Source organism: Hyla sarda, chromosome 8, assembly GCF_029499605.1.
Source record: "Hyla sarda isolate aHylSar1 chromosome 8, aHylSar1.hap1, whole genome shotgun sequence".
In the NCBI taxonomy this organism is placed as follows: domain Eukaryota; kingdom Metazoa; phylum Chordata; class Amphibia; order Anura; family Hylidae; genus Hyla; species Hyla sarda.
In genome coordinates, this window is record NC_079196.1 from 175,716,365 (window position 1) to 175,737,762 (window position 21,398).

The window sequence follows — 21,398 nt, forward strand, 5'->3', positions numbered from 1 at the left end:
TCGGGCGCCGTTACTTTTGGAGAGAATAGCCGGAGAAAAAGACTGTGCAAGCACTATTCTTTCTCCGGCTATTCTCGATACTAAAATACCGGGCTTCACAATGCCGGAGACAACCGGCGGTATGAATGTAGCCTAAGCCTAAAACTAAGCAGATACTTCCTGTTTTGCCTGTGATAAGGAAGAGGCTGCAGGAAAGGGATCTGTACAGCATTATAGATAGGTGGACACCACTGTATAGATAAGACAATAGATGAAGCTCACAGCTTAGTCTCCCCCTCCCTGTGCCATGACCTCTGTAATGATCACAGATTGACCTATTGCCTTAGGAGGGCAGAATACACACATCTGTATTGTGCGGCCTCCATATAATGCATACTTATCATCATTATTCTTATTTTACTCCAGCACAGCTGCAATCATACAATCTATCATTATCATTTATTTATATGTGTATCGCAGTATATATTTTTTTTTAACTTATGGCTGTTCCACGGTATATAACAGTATTTCTTTCACCACCACCCCCCAAATCATGTGACCCGCGAGCGCTGTTCTGCCCCCCCCCCACCAAATCATTTGACCCGCCAGCGCTGTTTTGCCCCCCCCCCCCCCCCCAATTATCAGCCCAGCGGGGTACTACTCACATGTTGGGGACCGCCGACGATGGAACTCTATACCGTACGACAGTGGTCTCCAACCTGCGGACCTCCAGATGTTGCAAAACTACAACTCCCAGCATGCCCGGACATACTGGGAGTTGTAGTTTTGCAACAGCTGGAGGTCCGCAGGTTTGAGACCACTGCTGTACGCTGTATCCCTATGCCCGGGATGCAAAAGATAAAGAAAATAAACTTTAACTCACCTACATCGGCCTTACGCTGTTCCTGGGGACTGGAACGTCTGAGAGCCGTCAGCCTATGGGTGCGTTCACACGGAGTAAATGAAGAGTAATTCACGCTGAAAAATTTATGGGCGGAAAAAAGAAATTTGGCGCGGAATTGCGCGTGGAGAAAGAAGTGAAGGGTTTTTCAGCCATTTCCCTCGAATTCCGCACAAAAACGATGTCGGGCGGAATTTTTTTTTACCATTGACTTCAATTGATTTCTGCTAGCGGATTCCGCTTGTAGGATGAACATGTTCTTTCTTCAAGCGGAACGGAATTCAGTGTCGGAATTCGGCTAGCAGAATTTCCGCAGTGTGAACAGGCCAGCAGAAATAACATTAAAGTCAATGGGCAGAGGAGATGGGCGTTTGTTTGTAGCGGAGAATTCAAGAGGAATTACTCTGTGTGAACGCAGCCTATCACCGACCGCAGCGATGTCCCGCCCCGGCCAGTGATAGGTTAAACGCACTGTCATGTAAGAAGCCGGCCATAGCTCCTTACATGACAGTGGGCTCAGCCTATCACAGGCCGGGCGGGACATCGCTGTGGCTGGTGATAGGCTGACGGCTGTACGAAGTTCCAGTCCCCAGCGTAAGGCCAACGTAGGCAAGTTAAAGTTTATTTTCTTTATCTTTTGCATCCCGGGCATAGGGATACAGCGTACAGCAGTGGTCTCTAACCTGCGGACCTCCAGCTGTTGCAAAACTACAACTCCCAGCATGCCCGGACAGCCGTTGGCTGTCCGGGCATGCTGGGAGTTGTAGTTTTGCAACATCTTTAGGTCCGCAGGTTGGAGAACACTGGCGTACAGTATAGAGTTCCATCACCGGCGGCCCCCAACAAAGAGGAGGAGGGCAGTGCTTGCGGGCCACTGGGTTGATAATTAATTGGGGGGGGGGGGAGCAGAACAGCGCTGGCGGGTCACATATGATTAGTTCCCATGTGGGGGACAGCGCTGCGCTGATAATTCATTCCCAAGGGGGAGGGGCCCAACCGGTATTGCGGTATGGGAAAAATTCATATCGTGCAGCCCAAAAATTTTGGTATTCGGTATGAACCGGTATACCGCCCAGCCCTAGTTAAATTTGTCAATTAATTTGCCAAATTTGTGAGCAAGTGGTCTGTCCCGGCCCAGCTGACTTCCTGTAAACTACAGGATGACATCATTATCTATCATTTGCCTGCTTGCAGCTCACAGACTCCTCCCCACACAACTCCATCTGTATACTGCTACTGCTGCTGTCTATTTGAGATCAGGGTGTATAGTAGCTATACACCTCCCCAGAGACTGTTAGCATGTAACATTTTTGGAATCTCCATTCGCGGAATTCTGCCAGCAGAGATTCCGCCATGTGAACATACCCTAAGAGATGTAGGCAACATAAGGAAATCATTTCAGTGATTGAAAAGGGATCAATATGGTTAAAAACCCATGCTAAACAGGTAAACACAAAGCATACACAAGAACCTTTACATTATTTTCCAATAGTCATGCTGCGCTATCATTCAAATTCCCTGCAGAGAGGTGGGGGCGCACTCCTCTTATGTATACAGTAGAGTGATAACAGAATTTGCTGTATTCTTTCAGTGTTTCTAGCATCTAAACAGCACAACATTTTATTTATTGTTTGTTTATTTTTGGTGCTTTGTTGGCTACTAGTTGTACAGACCCGAAGATATTTTATTATTATTATTATTTTTATAGATATTTTTTTCTGCACCTGCATTAAACTGGAAGATCTGCTTTATCTGTATCTAAAAAGGGGGTTCCTCATAGAAGTTTTCCAGTAAGGGTTGGTCACTCTGCTCTGACTCTTATTGCTGACCATCTTGTAGAACCACATAGTAAAAATTATGCTAATTTTAATGTGGTTACATTTCGTTCCAGAAAATGCTCCTATAACGTCATCTTCTGTCATAAATATTCGGCAATTGTTATTTATACAGCTTCCCCCCATCTACTGCCCCCCGCCCCCCTAATGGCAGAATACAAGTATACATCAATCTAGTTGTGCAGTATTGTGACCTTTTCAGATCGAGTGCTCCAGTATTTTTATTACTCAGCTTCTCTAAATGACTCAAAATGTGCAGAGAAAGAAGAAATGGAAGGTGTGAATCTCTGCAGAAGTGCTAATTCTTGACGGCTTTTGCCGGCATTACCGCTTTTGCAGTAATGAAACATCATGTTGCTTGGTCCTCGTTTGTCTTTACTAGAGATGAGCGAACTTACAGTAAATTCGATTCGTCACGAACTTCTCGGCTCGGCAGTTGATGACTTTTCCTGCATAAATTAGTTCAGCTTTCAGGTGCTCCCGTGGGCTGGAAAAGGTGGATACATTCCTAGGAGACTCTTTCCTAGGACTGTATCCACCTTTTCCAGCCCACTGGAGCTCCTGAAAGCTGAACTAATTTATGCAGGAAAAGTCATTAACTGCCGAGCTGAGAAGTTTTACTGTAAGTTCGCTCATCTCTAGTCTTTACACCATACATTTATACATTACATTATTTATATTTAGAGAACAGATAGCCAGCGTGGAATATGCAGATGGTCCCTTTATTGAATAAAATCAGAAACACAGGAACGGGAAAACATAAAGCATTTCAGGCGTGTACCGCCCTTGGTCGTGCGACCAAGGGCGGTACACGCCTGAAATGCTTTATGTTTTCCCGTTCCTGTGTTTCTGATTTTATTCAATAAAGGGACCATCTGCATATTCCACGCTGGCTATCTGTTATCTTCTCTGTTGTTTGGTGTAGCCATACACCTGCCGCGCTGTGGAAAGGACGCCTATCCGGTGAGCTCCTTGTCTTGCATTATTAATATCTATGATAATGGGTGTGGACCGCTTGTGGCGGGCCACACGTGCCTGTTGATATCAGGTGTTACTTGCCTTTTCATACCCAGTATATGTGATCAGCCCTCTGCTCCCATATCTATGACATCCAGCAATGAAGTTTCTGACTAAAATGGCTAACATATAACACACAAGGGAATGGTGGGATCTTTTATCAGATCTTGTATCAGATCACCATGAAACACTTTGCAATCAATATCAATGCAGTCCGAGCCTTTGGAGGGAATATGGATATGGTTTTTCTATTTACATATTAAAATGTCTTTAAAATTGGATTGTTCTTAAAGGGGTACTCCACTGGAAAACATGGTTTAAATCCTCTGGTGCCAGAAAGTTAAACAGATTTGTAAAGTACTTCTAATTAAAAATCTTAATCCTTGCAGTACTTATTCACTTCTGTATACTACAGAGGAAGTTTTTTCTTTTTGAATTTCCTTTTTGCCTGACCATAGTGATCTCTGCTGACACATATACACCTCTGTCCATTTTAGAAACTGTCCATAGTAGGAGCAAATCCCCATATAAATCCTCTCCTACTCTGGACAGTGCCTCATATGGACAGAGGTGTCAGTAGAGAGCACTGTGGTCAGACAGAAAGGAAATTAAAAAGAAAAGAACTTCCTCTGTAGTATACATCAGCTGATAAGTACTGGAAGGATTAAAACATTTTTTTAGAAGTAATTTACAAATCTGTTTAACTTTCTGGCACCAGTTGATTTAAAAGAAAATGTTTTCCAGCGGAGTACCCCTTTAAAGGGTTCATCCACCCTAAGGTGATTTTAGTACATTCCTGGCAGGCAGTAATGGACATGCTTCGGAAGAATCCTTGCTTGTCTAAATGGCTATGTTGTGAGATTACCATAATGCTGTGGCTATCTTTTTGGGAACTAGTTATTTCCTGTTGGAGTTTGCTCTTAAACTACAAGTCCCATAATTCCTTGTTTGTAAGTGTGGGACCACTTTTCTCCCTTCCAACACATCACCCACCCCAACCATTTAAACACACCTGTGCTGCCTTCAATGCAATAGACCAGTGTTTTTTAACCAGGTTGCCTCCAGCTGTTGCAGATTAATGCAGAATGCTCTAGACTGTGATCACCTGACTAGTGATGTAATGTCTCACGCAGCACTGCAACCTGGGGAAACCTGAGACAACAGTAATTTTGTATGCTGTTAAAAATAAACATTGCAACAAAAATCACAGAATTGCGAGGCCACCATGAAACACAGGTACAGACACTATATTATGAACTACACTAACTTTACAGCCCCGTAGCCTAGTCAAAAAAAAAAAAAAAAAAAAGTAAAGGTAAAGGTCTTGGCTTTAACAAGTGTCCGTTTGACATTTTGTTTGCCTCCCCCCCTGATTTGGAACAGTTGTGAGTTGGTTTCAGCCTCAGATAGTGTTGGCAGCTCTGCATTAGAGCACGGTAGGCTGCAGACAACCAGCTGGTTACTGGCTCGTGCACATCAAAGGACCATGTTGGGTATCATCAGGTCACAGCAGCAAACCACCCATGTCATGACTTACCCCCTGTTGTTGGTGACATTTCCATTTGCGCTTTTTCCCCTGAGTGCCTATGGTATAGATAGATGAAAGGAAACAAGTGCTCCACTGAAAAATGAAAAAAAACATTGCCTCCTTAAGGTACGTTCACGCGTACGCAGATTTGATGCACAGGATTTCCTGCTGCAGATCTCAGTGTAAACCTAATGACTGAGCACAGCTTCTAATCTGCAGTTACAAATCCTGTGCATCAAATCTGCGCAGGATCCTGTATGTGTGAACGCACCCTTAAACAGAATGTATTTGTCCGTCATTACTTCCATCACTAATGCCTAAAACAATGGCTTTATATTCCTAAATTTAGGATATTTGTAGCAGAGAGATTGCTTATCATCCCCACTGCTAACCAGGGCCGCTGGAAATTCAGCCCAAAATGACATGTTTATTCTAACTTGTACGTGTCTGTTTCATGTTTCTTATAGCTTATCTGTGCAATATGGGAACCATTGTTTTATAGCATGGAATTCAAAGTATATAACATTTAGACCTTCATGAAAGTCCTCTGTGAATCTCTGCACGTTCTCTGGTCTTTCCTGCAGACAAAGCAAATCCTGGAATACAATTCAGATACTGAGAATGCAATTTTTAAAGAAGAGCAATATGCATTTCTGTCTCAAGGGGCGCTGCAGAGAAAAGGGGTTTATTTTGGTTGTGGCCGGGCTCCATCTTGTTGGTATTACAGTAGTTAATATTTCTGTCCCCTCAGATCGGCCTTAATAGACATTTATCTATCTGATTCCTATTAATGTTCTCCCTCATCACAGATAACGTTCTCCTATTCCTAAACCTGTCTATTAAATAGTTTTTCTTTTTCCTCTGCTTTGTAAAATTAAGACAAACATCCAGTATTGAAATGATTTTTAAGGGAATGTGTCATCAGAAAATGACCTGTTATTTAAATTAGATTTTGTATGTTAAACCTATTGTTTAAAAAAAAAAAAATGTTTTTATTTTTTTATCATCGTTCTGTGGAAGATACATCATAATACCACTGATTCTCGGACTCAGGCTCCCACTGTGGTCACTAGTTTGGACCACTTCTAGGGAATTGAGCGTTGATTGACTGGACACCTGGCAGTATACCTATGGAAAGTATATGGGCCTATCCAGAAAGCCTAGCCAGCGTTATGGTCATGTTATCCACTTATGACTATGGGAGGCTAATCTACTCTGATAATCCCCATACAATTATATCCTTTGCTTTTGGCATTTTTTTAGCCTTTTTCTTTGGTGTGCATTATACTGCCCCTGTGAATCCCGGTTGTATTAATATGTATAGACCCAGAATAGTACTTTCTCTATTATTTTGCCACCTTGTTTGCTTACTTAGTGTTTGACTGGGATTGGTCTGTATTTGTATTTATTTGTTATTCTATTCCCTTACATGCTCTAAAAAAAGGCTATATCGCTGATGAATTGTGCTACTGTGCATGTAGCGTAGTGAATTGCGTTGGATTTTTAATTATTGTATTTTTTAGCCTTGATGTGGTGACACTGATGGTTACACATCCTGTGTTCTATAGGGTTGGTATTATATACTGTATATGTGGACGTCACCTCACAAAATTTAGGATAGTTACATTTGCTGTAGGCCAGTATCCTAGTGTTCTGTGGTAATTCATATTGACTATATATGGGATTGTCGGAGGCAGCTCTCTAATTAGGTGATATAGGCGGCCTCCTAAGGCCTCGCGCTAAAGGGGGGCCTCGCGGCCGCCTAAATCGTTTAATTAGAGCAGTGATTTTGGGGAATTTTTTTTTTTTCAAATATCCCGCCCCAGCCTGCGCGCAGGGGGGGAAGGGAAGCCTGCGTGCGCACTGCGCACACAGCATCCTCCTGCGTCCCCTGCGTGACCCTCCCCCTTGCGGCGCAGTGAGCCGAAAATGGTGCCCGACGGCGGAGCGAGCTGCATTTGCGCCGGACTGCCATGGAACTGCAAGCTGCGCGGGCCGGTGTGAGGTGAGATTTCCGAAGGTACCGTACCCTTTCCACCCCCCTGTTACCCCTTCTCAACCCTGTCCAAACCCCCCCCCCACCGTCATGCAGGTCCACCCTCCCCTGTCATCCATTTCTGCCTTGTCTACCTCCCTGTCAATCCCTGTCACCCATGTCCTACCCCCCGTCACCCATGTCCTACCCCCCCCCTGTCACCCATGTCTAGCCCCCCTCAAACCCCCGCCAGTCCAGTGTGTTTCCCAACCCAACCAGGGTGCCTCCAGTTGTTGCAAAAATACAACTCCCAGCATGCCCGGACAGCCTAAGTCCACCCTCGGCATCCACCCTCCCCTGTCATCCATGTCCGCCTTGTCTACCTCCCTGTCAATCCCTGTCACCCATGTCCACCCCCCCTTGTCACCCATGTCCACCCGCCTGTCACCCATGTCCACCCCCCTGTCACCCATGTTCACCCCCCCCTGTCACCCATGTTCACCCCCCCCTATCACCCATGTTCACCCCCCCTGTCACCCATGTTCACCCCCCCTGTCACCCATGTCCACCCCCTCCTGTCATCCCTGTCACCCATGTCCACCCCCCGTCATCCCTGTTCATCCATGTCCTACCCCCCCGGTCACCCCTGTTCACCCTCCTGTCACCCCTGTTCACCCTCCTGTCACCCATGTACACCCCCCCCTGTCACCCATGTACACTCTTCTACACCCCTCTGTCACCCATGTACACTTCTCTACGCCCCTCTGTCACCCATGTACACTTCTCTACGCCCCTCTGTCACCCATGTACACTCCTCTACGCCCCTCTGTCACCCATGTATACTCCTCTACGCCCCTCTGTCACCCATGTACACTTCTCTACGCCCCTCTGTCACCCATGTAAACTCTTCTACACCCCTCTGTCACCCATGTGCACTCTTCTACACCCCTCTGTCACCCATGGAAAAAAAAAGTTCGGCGCCTAATAGGTTTGTTTTGCAGGTTTAACGGTGAAGAATTGTGGGTGGAAGAAATCGTGATGATGGCCCGGACCAAATGGAGAAGAGAAGGCAACGAAGCAAATTAGAGAAGACGTCATTGGTGCGTTGCTGTATAAAGCAGCACTTTAAACTACATACCCACTGATAAATAGATATAGTGCATTGCGTTTTTTTTTTATCGCACTTGGGGGGCCTCAGATATATTTTTGCCTAAGGCCTCAAAAAGTCTAGAGCCGCCTCTGATTGTACTAATCACATTTGTATTAATTAATTTTTTTGTAGTCACCTAGATAGTTGTAATTTTAGTACAGTTAGACCCTGGTTCTTCCACATTTCCTATAGTGTATGGAGAGTTAGGCTGGGTTCACATCACGTTTTTGCCATACTGTTTTCAATCAGTTTTTCTAAAGAAAATCGTATGGCAAAAAAAACCGGATGGAAATGTATGGCAAAAAGTAATCGTTTTTTATAAAAAATTAAAATAAACATACGTTTTAGAAAATGTTATTTAAAATAAATTAATTTTAGAAAATTTTAACTTTAGGATGCAAATGCGCATGTGCAAAGTAAAAACCGTATACTGTTTCCCGTATGGAACCGTATACATGTGCGTTTCCCATTGACATCAGTGTTAAAAAAAATGATATGCGGTTGCAATACAGTTTTTAACCCGGAGACAAAACCGTGGAAACCATGGTTTTGAGTACGGAAAAAAACGTATTGCAAGCAAACTGTACGCAACCGGATGCATACGGTTTTCAATTGTTTGTCTATGTATATGGTTTTCAATACAGTTCCATATGTTTTCTATAATGAAAATGTATACGGGAACTGTACTTGGAAAAACGTGGTGTGAACCCAGCCTTAGTAGGTTGATGTGTGGGATTGTCCTTGTTATTGGGGCAGTCTTGCTTTGTGAGGGGATAAGGGAGAGGAAGTTACAGTAAAGGGTTGCTCCCTCTGTGGCCAAGAGGTAATCTCGCTATATAGGTCTGCTTTATCTAATAGGAATACTCTGCATGATGTAGACATGTACTTATCCGTACATGTATTTCCTTTAGTCACAGTGGTGTAATAATTATGTTTATTATTTTGGTAAATTTTGTTTATTCTTTTAGTGGTAAATAAAGGTTAGATTTTTGAGAGTGATTAGGTTTGAATTCTATGATTCGATCACTTTTCTAGTCTACAATTGTCCCCTATTAACAGGGTTACCAGTTACACCAATGTATTTATTGATGTCCTACCCGTGAGTCAGCACCTTGGCCTTACAGTCTGTTCAAGGGGTTGTGCGCTGCCCTGCCTTTCAGAGCTCCGCTCGCAGCGTCCAGAAGTTCATTACTCCGAACGCAGCGGAGTACCTCTTTAAGTTCAACCTAAAGCCCTGCTGTGTTGATCCAGAGGAAGGCAAATTCCTTCTATGAGTCTGATGCCAATTTCCCATTGAGAGGAAACATTCCTTCCTGATCCCAATATGGTGATTAGAATAAATCCTTGGATCAACGTTCTATCCACATAAATCTAGTATCCATAACCTGTAATATTATAATTTTCTAGAAAAACACGCAGGCTTCCTTTTAAACTTGTGTCAGACATCACAGCATCATGTGACAGAGAGTTACATAGTCTCACTGCTCTTACAGTAAAGAATCCCCATCTGTGATGATGGTGAAACCTTCTTTCCTCTAGACGTAGAGGATGCCCCCTTGTCATGGTTACCGGCCTGGGTATAAAAAGATCACTAGAAAGATCTCTGTACTGTCCATTCATATATTTGTACATTGTGATCAGATCCCCCTAAGACGTCTTTTCTCAAAACTAAATAACCCCAAGTGATAACCTGTCTTGGTCCTGTAATCCTCCCATACCATCAGTCATCTTTCTCGCCCCCTTCTGCACCCTCTCCAGTTCAGCCATGTCCCTCCTATACACAGGTGCCCAAAAATAGACACAATATGCTGTTTTTAAAAGAAAGTAAGCACTTGTTCTCTGGAGTCACCTTGTGGCTTCTGTCAAGTAATTGTTTGAATTAATTAAGAGCCCTAGAAAATGACTGGGGATTTTAAGAAGTCAAGCCAGTATCCTTTCCAGAAGGGAGGGTTACTCTTTTTTTGTAGACAGCTGTTTCAGGGTTCTTGTCCCTTGTCAGTACAGAGTAGAGCACTGACTGTCAAAAGAAAGGTCTTGTACCCCCTGTAGGAATGTAGCATGCAGTGTTCCTTTAGTCAGGCCTGACTGCCTGACTGCAAATGGAGTTAAAGGGGCACTTCGCTGCTCAGCGTTTGGAACAAACCGTTCTGAACGCTGGAGCTGGCGCCGGGAGCACGTGACACCATAGCCCTGCCCCCTCATGATGTCACGCCCACTCCCATAGACTTGCATTGAGGGTCGGGGCTATGACGTCACGTGCTCCCGGCTCCAGTGTTCCAAACGCTGAGCAACAGAGTACCCCCTTAAAGTGTATACTTGTTCGGTACAAAGTAGCAAAACTGATCCCCACTGGAAATAGCTGGAACCATCAGTTTCCCTTTATATACATTGGACATGTGGTAGCCAAACCTATGTATGATGGCCCCTCCCTGACTCTACTCCCCAACTCTACTCCCCAACAGCAGATATCTGGGGAGAAAGGGGTTTTGCATATTGGATTTTAACTTTTCTCAAAGAGATAAGCCATAACTGTTTGAGGGGTCTGGCAGTGGTTTTCTCCCTCCTTGGCTTTGTGTTTGGGGGGATTGGGAGAGAGAGCTGTTGGCCAAACGCACATTCTGACTACAGCTATCTTGTGTATTGCCAACTTTAGTCTCACATATGGATAAATGAGGACAAGGTTAGTTGCCTGACTGATCCCACAAACCTCTTCCATAGATCCTTGATTTCGCCTGAACCATTGGGGGGTAAAAAGCCTGAATATTTGTATGTAAGTTGGACTAAATGTTGCGGCTCTGTGCTATAGAGAATGGCTTCCATTGCTCACTCACTACCCTATAATAGGGATAAATCTCTTTTTCTTAGAATTTATGATCCAATCTTCATTACTGTACTTGTATATGCTGGAACTGCAGCAGGAAAAGCCTCTTCTCTGCAAACCGTAACCGTATCGCCTGGGTGTATTGTGCAGTCTGCTTGGCGCTGATTTTTTTCTCTCTCTTCATACATGTTTTATTTTCCTGATACAGGAAATGTGAAGGAAAAAAAAGAATCAAATTAACCCTTTTTATCCCCTAGAGATCACAGCCTTGTTATATCTATAGCCTCTGTGTGTTTCCTGTCACTGTGACCTGGCAATGAATCCGCTAAATTAAATTACTCGGTAGTCTTGGAGATGGTGACTTTGCATCTGTGACATGTCACATGAAACCAGCCTGAAAGGACAAATTGTAATTTTGAAAGTGAAATAAAAGATGTAGTGTCATTGTGTGGGTTTCATTGTGGTGTGGAAATGTTTCATATTAACCCCTTAGGGACTCAGACCATTTTCACCTTAAGGACTCAGCCGTTTTTTGCAACTCTGACCACTGTCACTTTATGCATTAATAACTCTGGGATGCTTTTACCGATTATTCTGCTTCCGCGAATGTTTGTTTGTTTTTTCGTGACATATTCTACTTTAACATAGTGGTAAATTTTCGTCCTTTCTTGCATCCTTTCTTGGTAAAAAGTCACCAAATTTCATAAAAATTTTGCATTTTTCTAACTTTGAAACTTTCTGCTTGTAAGGAAAATGAACATTCCAAATAAATTATACAGTGACCCCCCCCCCCCCCCCCGACCTACGATAATTTCAACATACGATGGCCTCTCAGAGGCCATCGCATGTTGAAGGCAGCATCAACATACGATGCTTTTATATGTCCGGGCCATCTCATAAATGGCTATACGGCAGCGCAGACTGCTTCAGCTGTCACCGGATAGCCGTTTACGGTGCCCTGTGTGGTCCAGTGATAATCACTCACCTGTGCCCGGCACTCCGGAACTGTTCTCTTCAGGATCCCCTGCATGGCCGTCGCTCTCCTTCGTTGTCATCACATCACCGCACATGCCCTCCTGTCATCCAATAAGAGAGGCATGTGCAGCGACATGATAACGGCGATGAAGAGCGACGATCCCAGGCAGCAGAGATGGTCCGGAGCGGCGGGGACACCCCGGGGACGCGGCGAGAGTGATGGAGGACAACATGCAGGGGACAGGTGAGTATAACTTCCTATACTTTTCATTGCACAGATCCCTCAACATACATTTTTCAAGAAAAATTCTAAATCTGAAGTTTTAAGTGGATTTTAAGTGGATTTGAGGGGCCTTTCTGTGAGAAATACCCCATAAATGACTTTGTTATAGAAATTACACCCTTTTAAATATTCAGAGTGACATTCAGAAAGTTTGTTAACCCTTTAAGTGTTTCACAGGAGTAGCAGCAAAGGGAAGGAGAAAATTCAAAATCTTAATTTTTTACACTCGCATGTTCTTGTAGACCCAGTTTAAATATTTTTCCATGGGGTAAAAAGAGAGAAATCCCCCCAAACTTTGTAACCCAATTTCTCTCGAGTAAGGAAATACCTCCTTATGTGAATGTAAAGTGTTCTGCAGACACAGTAGAGGACTCAGAAGGGAAGGAGCTATGGGATTTTGGAAAGCAAATTTTGCTGAAATGGTTTTTGGGGGTCATGTCACATGAAGCCCTTATGGTGCCAGAACAGCAAAAAAAAAAAAAAAAACACATGGCATAATATTTTGTAAACTACACCCCTCAAGGAATGTAACAAGGGATACAGTGAGCCGTAACACCCCACAGGTGTTTGATGACTTTTTGTTAAAGTTGGATGTGTAAATGGATTTTTTTTTTCACTAAAATGCATTTTTTTCCCCAAATGTAACATTTTTACAAGGGGTAATATGAGAAAATGCCCCCCGAAAATTTGTAACACCATCTCTTCTGAGTATGGAAATACCCCATATGTGGATGTAAAGTGCTCTGTGGGAGAACTACAATGCTCAGAAGAGAAGGAGCGCCATTGAGAGAATTTGTTTGAAATGGAAGGGATCTTTGGAACAGTGGGCTGCGCAAATGAAAAATTACATTTTTCATTTTCACGGACCTCTGTTCCAAAAATCTGTCAGACACCTGTGGGGCGTAAATTCTCACTGTACCCCTTATTACATTACTTGACAGGTGTAGTTTCCAAAATGGAGTCACATGTGGGGGTGGGGGTGGGGGGGTCATTGTTATGGCACCATGGGGGCTTTGTAAGCACATGTAGCCTTCAATTCCGGACACATTTTCTCTCCAAAATCCCAATGGCACTCCTTCTCTTCTCAGCATTGTAGTGCGCCCATAGAGCACTTTACATCCATATATGGGGTATCTTCTTACTCAGGAGAAATTGCGTTACAAAGTTTGGGGGTCTTTTTTTTCCGCTAACTTGCTGGTGTAGACCCCAACGTAGGGTAAAAGGAGAAAAAGCCACCCAAAACTTGTAGCGCAATTTCTCCCGAGTACGGAAATACCCCATATGTGGCCCTAAACTATTTCCTTTAAATACGAAAGGGCTCCGGCGTGAGAGAGCGCCATGCGTATTTGAGGCCTAAATTAAGGATTTGCATTGGGACGGACTCGGATGGCGCTTGCCGCCTCCATCAAAATTACTGTACGGCGGTGTTTCCCAAACAGGGTGCCCCCAGCTGTTGCAAAACTCCCAGTGGGCATGGACAGTCAATGGCTGTCCGGCAATACTGGGAGTTATTTTGTTGGAGACAGTGTCGTATGAGATGTTTTTTAATTTATATTTGGAGAGGTGGGGGGGGGGGGGTCAGTGTTAGTGTGTGTATATGTAGTGTTTTTTTACCCTTTATTTTGTGTAGGTGTAGTGTAGTGTTTTTAGGGTACATTCATTTGGGCGGGGGTTTACAGCGAGTTTCCCGCTGGGAGTTTCAAGTGCCAAGGCTCAAACTTAACCTGTCTGAGTGTACCCTGTACATTCACTTGGAGTGGGGGGGGGTCAACCTCCAGCTGTTGCAAAACTACAACTCCCAGCATACACTGACAGACCGTGCATGCTGGGAGTTGCAGTTTTCCAACAGCTGGAGGCACACGGGTTGGGAAACACTGAGTTAGGAAACAGTGTTTCCCAACCAGTGTGCCACCAGTTGTTGCAAAACTACAACTCCCAGCATGTCTGGGCATGCTGGGAGTTGTAGTTTTGCAACAACTGGAGGAGAAAAGTTTCAACGCACAGCTTTCCTGGACTTTCTGGGCATGCTGGGAGCTGTAGTTTTGCAACATCTGGAGGGCTACAGTTTAGACTCCACTATATAGTGGTCTCCAAACTGTGCCCTTACAGATATTGCAAGACTACAACTCCCAGCATGCTGAGACTGTCCAGCAGCAGAGTTTTAGTTCAGCAACATCTGAAGGGCCAGAAGTTACAGAACTACAATGCTCAGTATGCCTTGACTGTCTGGGCATGCTTGGAGTTGTAGTTTTGCAACATCTGGAAGTACACAGTTTGGAAACCACTATACAGTGGTGTCTTAACTGTAGCCCTCCAGATGTTGCAAAACTACAACTCCCAGCATGCCCAGAAAGCCTTTGGCCGTCTGGTCATGCTGGGAGTTGTAGTTGCGAAACTACAAGGCAGCAGTGAAGATCACTTACCAGATCTTCACTGCTGCCTCTGTCTCCACCGCCTGCATTCTGCTGTCGCCGGTCCTCACCGCTGCCGTTCCCCCGCTCAACTTTAACCCCCCGCCCAACTTTAACCCCCCGCCCCTGCCCTGGCAACCGGCCAATCTCGGGATAGGAGGAGGAGGAGGCACCCCTGCCACCTCGCTCCTATCCTTTAGGATGATCTGGGCTGTCTCTGACAACCCCGATCACCCCTATTTTCCAGGCGCTCGGGTCACCAGAGACCCGATCAGCCCGGAAAAGCCGTGATTCGCCTGTCAGAATTGATCAGTGAATCACGGCAATCGCCGACAATTGGGGGTCTCAGGTCCCCCCTAGGTGATGTCCTGGGATGGCTGCTGTTATCAGCAGTCATCCCGTTCCGATCACCGCATCCGGAGATGCGATGAACCAGGAAAACTGTGCCGTAAATGTACGGCACTGTACGGTAAGCACCTCTTAGCAGCGCCATACATTTACGGTGCATGTCCTTAAGGGGTTAATAGCTCTTTCTTGTTAGGATGTGGTCATTTTTATTGGTAATGTCGTCGCTTTCTGTTGCGGGTCACTTGAAGTATTTTCTTTTTATTATTTCAGTGCCAGAAGATCTCTCATCTGAGGAGAGAGAAGAACTGTTAAATATAAGACGGAGGAAAAAGGAGCTTATAGATGACATTGAGGTAATCTTGGAATATTTCTTAATGTTTTCTATGCCTATTAATAATTTAAAGGTAATGCATCATCAGAAAAATTACCAATTGTTTTGAGCAAGGGGTATCTCGGCCATAGATTTTATAGGCGACTCTTAGTGTGCAACAAAAGACAAAACAAAAAACACACATACTTACCTGCCCTGATCCCCTGCAGTTTCTGTCCCCAACAGCACCTGGTCACTGCTGCACCCTGCCTCTTCTAATCAGATGGAGTGGGAAGCAGTGGGGATCTGGTGAATCAGGTCAGAGGAGTATGCTAGCTTTTTAACTTTGAAAGTATCCCAGGTTTACTATAAAACCTTTGGCCAAAATACCCTTTTATAACAAAAAGACATGTTTACACCAATCTATTACTGATGTCCAAGCTTACGTCCTCTCCCCTCCCGGTGCAATGAACTCTGCGCAGGTCACAGAGCATTCCAATAATATTCTCCCGCTGAAGTCAGTGAGTCAGACCACTTCCGTGGAATCTGCGGTGGTTCACGAGGTAGGGTAAAGCCACCGGTAGAAGAAAGATGATACCAATCACTCACCAGTAATGCACAGTGAAGATTTATTATGCCATAATGTAGTACAAGGACGCATTTTAGCGTGGGAGCCTTCCTCAGCTGTCTGCCATAGGCAGACGGTTGAGGAAGGCTCCCACGCCGAAACGCGTCCTTGTACTACACTATGGCAATATAAATCTTTACTGTGCATTACTGGTGAGTGCTGGGTATCCTCTTTCTTCTATCTATGTTTCATTTGTCTGCTGCAAAGCATATCTCTAAATGTTGTTAACAGAGCAGAGAAGCACATCAGGCAAGATGGCCACCTCCATAATCATGTGCAGAAAATAAAAGAAAAATCTCTCCAATCAGAAAATTAAAACAGATTAGAATAATATGGGGACGATTTATAAAAATCTGTGTAGAAGGAGAGAGCTGCAGTTGCCCATGGCAGCCAATCAGATGGCATCTTTTATTTTTTCAGAGGCCATTTTGTGAATGAAAGAAGTGATCTGATTGGTTGCTATAGGCAAATGCAGTGCTCATAAATCTCCCCCATACTATTCTAATCTGTTTTTATTTTCTGTTTGTAGAGACTTTTTAATCTTTTATTTACTGCACGTGATTATTGAGGTGGCCATCTTGCCTGATATGTTTCTTTGCTCTGTTAACCAATTTAGAGAGAGGCTAACCTGAAGGTAACCTCTACGGTATACAGCTATTTTTAATTCTCTCCATTACAGGGGGTGGGACCAGTAGTGCATGCAGGCACACAGGGACTTCCTTTCCCTTATTTATCTCACAATTCACAGCACCTAGTCTTTATAGCTAAGCTATGCTGGGAGATGATTTACAGTATACTACTATATGCCATGTGGATAGAGAAGGTGTTACTCCAGCACTGGCTTTGCAGCTTGCCATGTAAACAAATAGCTGAGATGAGTGTGAAGCCTTGATTAACCTTTCAGGGACAGTGGGATCATCAGGAGGATGCAGACAGTCTCACAGGCATACAGTCCTCTCCTTCATGTTGCAGACTTATTCCTGCCCCCACTTCCTGTATCCCATCTTGGTCTCTCTGTTACTAGAGACTGACTACGTCTAAGTGACCAAGATGTTGGGACTATTTTTCTGGGTTAAGAAGTAATTTTTAGTAAATTTAAAATAAAATGTGTCGTTGGATAAGAACAATTTGGCCCATCAAGTCTGCCCTACCCTGAATACTATGAATAGTTCCTGGCCCTTATACTGTATGAAGGATAGCCTTATGCCTATCCCATGCATGCTTAAACTCCTTCACTGTATTTGCAGCGACCACTTCTGCAGGAAGGCTACTCCATGTATCAACATAAATTATAGACTATGTATGAACAGAAGACCGGACAGCACTCACCATTCAACTCTGCTTTATTCAAGTGTTATGATGACAAAGGATGTGTGCCCAGGTGGAGGCGGGGAGCACAGCTGGGACAGACTGTTTCACGCTATCACAGCGCTTTCTCAAGCCTGTGTACACCAGCTTGAGGAAGCGCTGTGATAGGATGAAACAGTCTATCCCAGCTGTGCTCCCCTCCTCCACCTGGGCACACATCCTTTGTCATCATAACACTTGAATAAAGCCGAGTTGAATGGTGAGTGCTGTCCTGTCTTCTGTTCATACATTGTTTATTCACCTTGTTGGACACTGCACCACCGTTACCAATCATTACCTGGATTACGCTGCTGCAGTTCCCCGTTAGCTATTCCTGTCTACTCTAGTCCTGTTAGTGCCGGACCATCCTATTTTTGGTGGATTCTATAAATTATAGACTTTAGGTGGCTTTTTGACTTAAAAGTGTACTCCGCTGCTCAGCGTTTGGAACAAACTGTTACGAACGCTGGAGCCGGGCCGGGAGCTCGTGACGTCATAGCCCCCTCATGCTGTCACGCCCCGCCTCCTCAATGCAAGTCTATGGGAGGGGGGCGTAATGGCTGTCACGCCCCCTCCCATAGACTTGCATTGAGGGGGTGGGGCATGACGTCATGAGGTGCGGGGCTATGACGTCACGAGCTCCCGACTCCAGCGTTGGGATAAGTTTGTTCCAAACGCTGAGCAGCAGTGTACCCCTTTAATGATGGCTTTAACTGCATTAAATGGTGACATGCTGGATTCATTTAGAAAAATTTGGAAATGGGCATAACTAGGATAATTAGCTAACATAGGAATTAAACATTATAGACTAAAATGTTGCTGCAAACATGGGCCTTAAATTAGCAAAAGCCAAATATATAGAATTTGTGGGGAAGATTTATCAAAACCTGTGCATATGAAAAGTTGCCCAGGTGCCCACAGCAACCAATCAGATCATTTCTTTAATTTTGAAGAGGCCTTGTTAAAAATCAAAGAAGCGATCTGATTGGTTGCTGTGGGCGGCTGGGCAGCTTTTCCTCTGCACAGAGGATACATCTCCCCATTTTAACAAATTCGGGAAATTACTGGATTCTGAGCCTCTGTTCTGCTGTGCCTCACATACAGATGTAACCAATATAAATAAATATAAATAAATATAAAAAGTGATGAAGAAATTTCCAAATTTCTGCAGTGATACAGTGGGAAAGCTGCGTGACATCCCAGTATAACTGCTGTATTGGTTGTCACCCACCCATTTCACAGAGTTACTTTGGCTATGACTAAGAAATGCTGTATAGGAATTTTAACATCTTTACAAAAGTGGAATCAAGGACCAATTAGATTTTTTACAAGGAAAGTGACTGAATCACAAATGATTGTGTCTCTAGAGGTTGCTGGGATCTTTCTCAGATAAGATGTGTGGGATTATCTCCATCCAGCTGGGTGAGTGAATTGCACAGCATTATGACACATCTGGGTGTGGATTCTGCTGAGAAAGTAGCTGATGTGCAGAGGCCAAAATATTTTAGGTCTCTCTGAGGATTGCTTTTCAATGGCTGCTGGACATTACTTAGAGTTGAGCAATCATGCTCGGTAGATATATATCATGTGAAGTAGGAAGCCAAGCTATGGACTCTGGAAGTTGCCGTGATAAAAAAAAACATCTGGTCATAGTTACAGAGAAGTATGTGCGATGGGAAATAGGATGTGGGGCTGTATATAGGGTTTGTGTTAGCACCCCGCAAACCAGGGCAGATGGCAGGGCACAATGGCTCCACCAGGGCAGATGGCAGGCCACAGTGACTCCACCAGGGCAGATGGCAGGGCACAATGGCTCCACCAGGGCAGATGGCAGGGCACAATGGCTCCACCAGGGCAGATGGCAGGGCACAATGGCTCCACCAGGGCAGATGGCAGGCCACAGTGGCTCCACCAGGGCAGATGGCTGGGCGCAATGGCTCCACCAGGGCAGATGGCAGGGCACAATGGCTCCACCAGGGCAGATGGCAGGGCACAATGGCTCCACCAGGGCAGATGGCAGGGCACAATTGCTCCACCAGGGCAGATGGCAGGCCACAGTGGCTCCACCAGGGCAGATGGCAGGGCGCAATGGCTCCACCAGGGCAGATGGCAGGGCGCAATGGCTCCACCAGAGCAGATGGCAGGGCTCAATGGCTCCACCAGGGCAGATGGCAGGCCACAGTGGCTCCACCAGGGCAGATGGCAGGCCACAGTGGCTCCACCAGGGCAGATGGCAGGGCGCAATGGCTCCACCAGGGCAGATGGCAGGGCGCAATGGCTCCACCAGAGCAGATGGCAGGGCTCAATGGCTCCACCAGGGCAGATGGCAGGCCACAGTGGCTCCACCAGGGCAGATGGCAGGCCACAGTGGCTCCACCAGGGCAGATGGCAGGGCACAATGGCTCCACCAGGGCAGATGGCAGGCCACAGTGGCTCCACCTGGGCAGATGGCAGGCCACAGTGGCTCCACCTGGGCAGATGGCAGGGCACAGTGGCTCCACCTGGGCAGATGGCAGGGCACAGTGGCTCCACCAGGGCAGATGGCAGGGCACAGTGGCTCCACAAGGGCAGATGGCAGGGCACAGTGGCTCCACCAGGGCAGATGGCAGGGCTCAATGGCTCCACCAGGGCAGATGGCAGGCCACAGTGGCTCCACCAGGGCAGATGGCAGGCCACAGTGGCTCCACCAGGGCAGATGGCAGGGCACAATGGCTCCACCAGGGCAGATGGCAGGCCACAGTGGCTCCACCTGGGCAAATGGCAGGCCACAGTGGCTCCACCTGGGCAGATGGCAGGCCACAGTGGCTCCACCTGGGCAGATGGCAGGGCACAGTGGCTCCACCTGGGCAGATGGCAGGGCACAGTGGCTCCACCTGGGCAGATGGCAGGGCACAGTGGCTCCACCAGGGCAGATGGCAGGGCACAGTGGCTCCACAAGGGCAGATGGCAGGGCACAGTGGCTCCACCAGGGCAGATGGCAGGGCACAATGGCTCCACATAGCCATCTATGCAGCGACAACTGCATGCACTGAATTTTACACTTCCCTGAGCACTTGTCTGCAGCTCCCCCTTCCTTTACAAGTAAGGGTAGTTGTTATATGAAGAGACCATTGCCATATCAACACTGACATTCTGCTCCATGCCCGCTGGCTTGAAAGCAGTGTTCCCCCACCGCAAACCTTCCACTAATCCAGCCACTACCAGAGATCTAGCACAGAGGGACAACCAACAGGGAAGAAGAGCACAGGACATAGTATGAAGATGAATGGGGAGAGCACAAGAAAACATGTACATGAAGAGAGAGCAGGGACAGACCATACAAGGTGAAAGCACAGCTCAAATTAAAGGGCCAGTATCCCATCTTGGCTTCAAAGGGGCTGACAAAACTCCTTACCACAAGAGCTCACACAGACCTGGTGCCAGCGTAGGCTATACGTAGTGTGTAGAATGTTAAATGGGTTCTCTTTTTTTTCTTTATAAGGCATTGTTATTGAATTGATAAGGGTCGATCCTCCAAGTCCCCATTGATTGACAGGATAACAGGTTCCCGTTATTATTAACACAGGCACAGCCGCTTGTCCTTATGTGTTCCTGAGCCGATATTGCGTTTGTGCCATCCACTTGGTAGTTAGAACCCAATAATAAAACATTAATGGCTGATCATAAGGATAGGCCCCCAATATTTAACACCAAGAAAACCTTTTTTAGTGGAACAAAGGTAAATATAAAGGAGTTGTCCATCGGATAACATTCCTTATTTATGCAAATGGGATCTGCACCCTGATTGAATGGTTTAGGTAATCCCTCCTCACTACATTTAAATATAGAATAGAAGTGAGGAATATTGCCTAAAATGTCTGCAATCTTGTCTATGCAGCCATCATGCCCAC

The 21,398-nt window shown here is 45.5% G+C and overlaps 1 protein-coding gene across 1 annotated transcript in view; it reads left to right on the forward strand.

Moving 5' to 3' along the window:
* CYTH3 (cytohesin 3) overlaps nt 1–21,398 on the forward strand; it is a 148,244-nt gene that overhangs the window by 54,790 nt on the left and 72,056 nt on the right. The window contains exon 2 of the mRNA XM_056536605.1: nt 15,494–15,576. Coding sequence (XP_056392580.1) covers nt 15,494–15,576 — 83 coding nt within the window. The remainder of the gene's footprint in view (nt 1–15,493; nt 15,577–21,398) is intronic.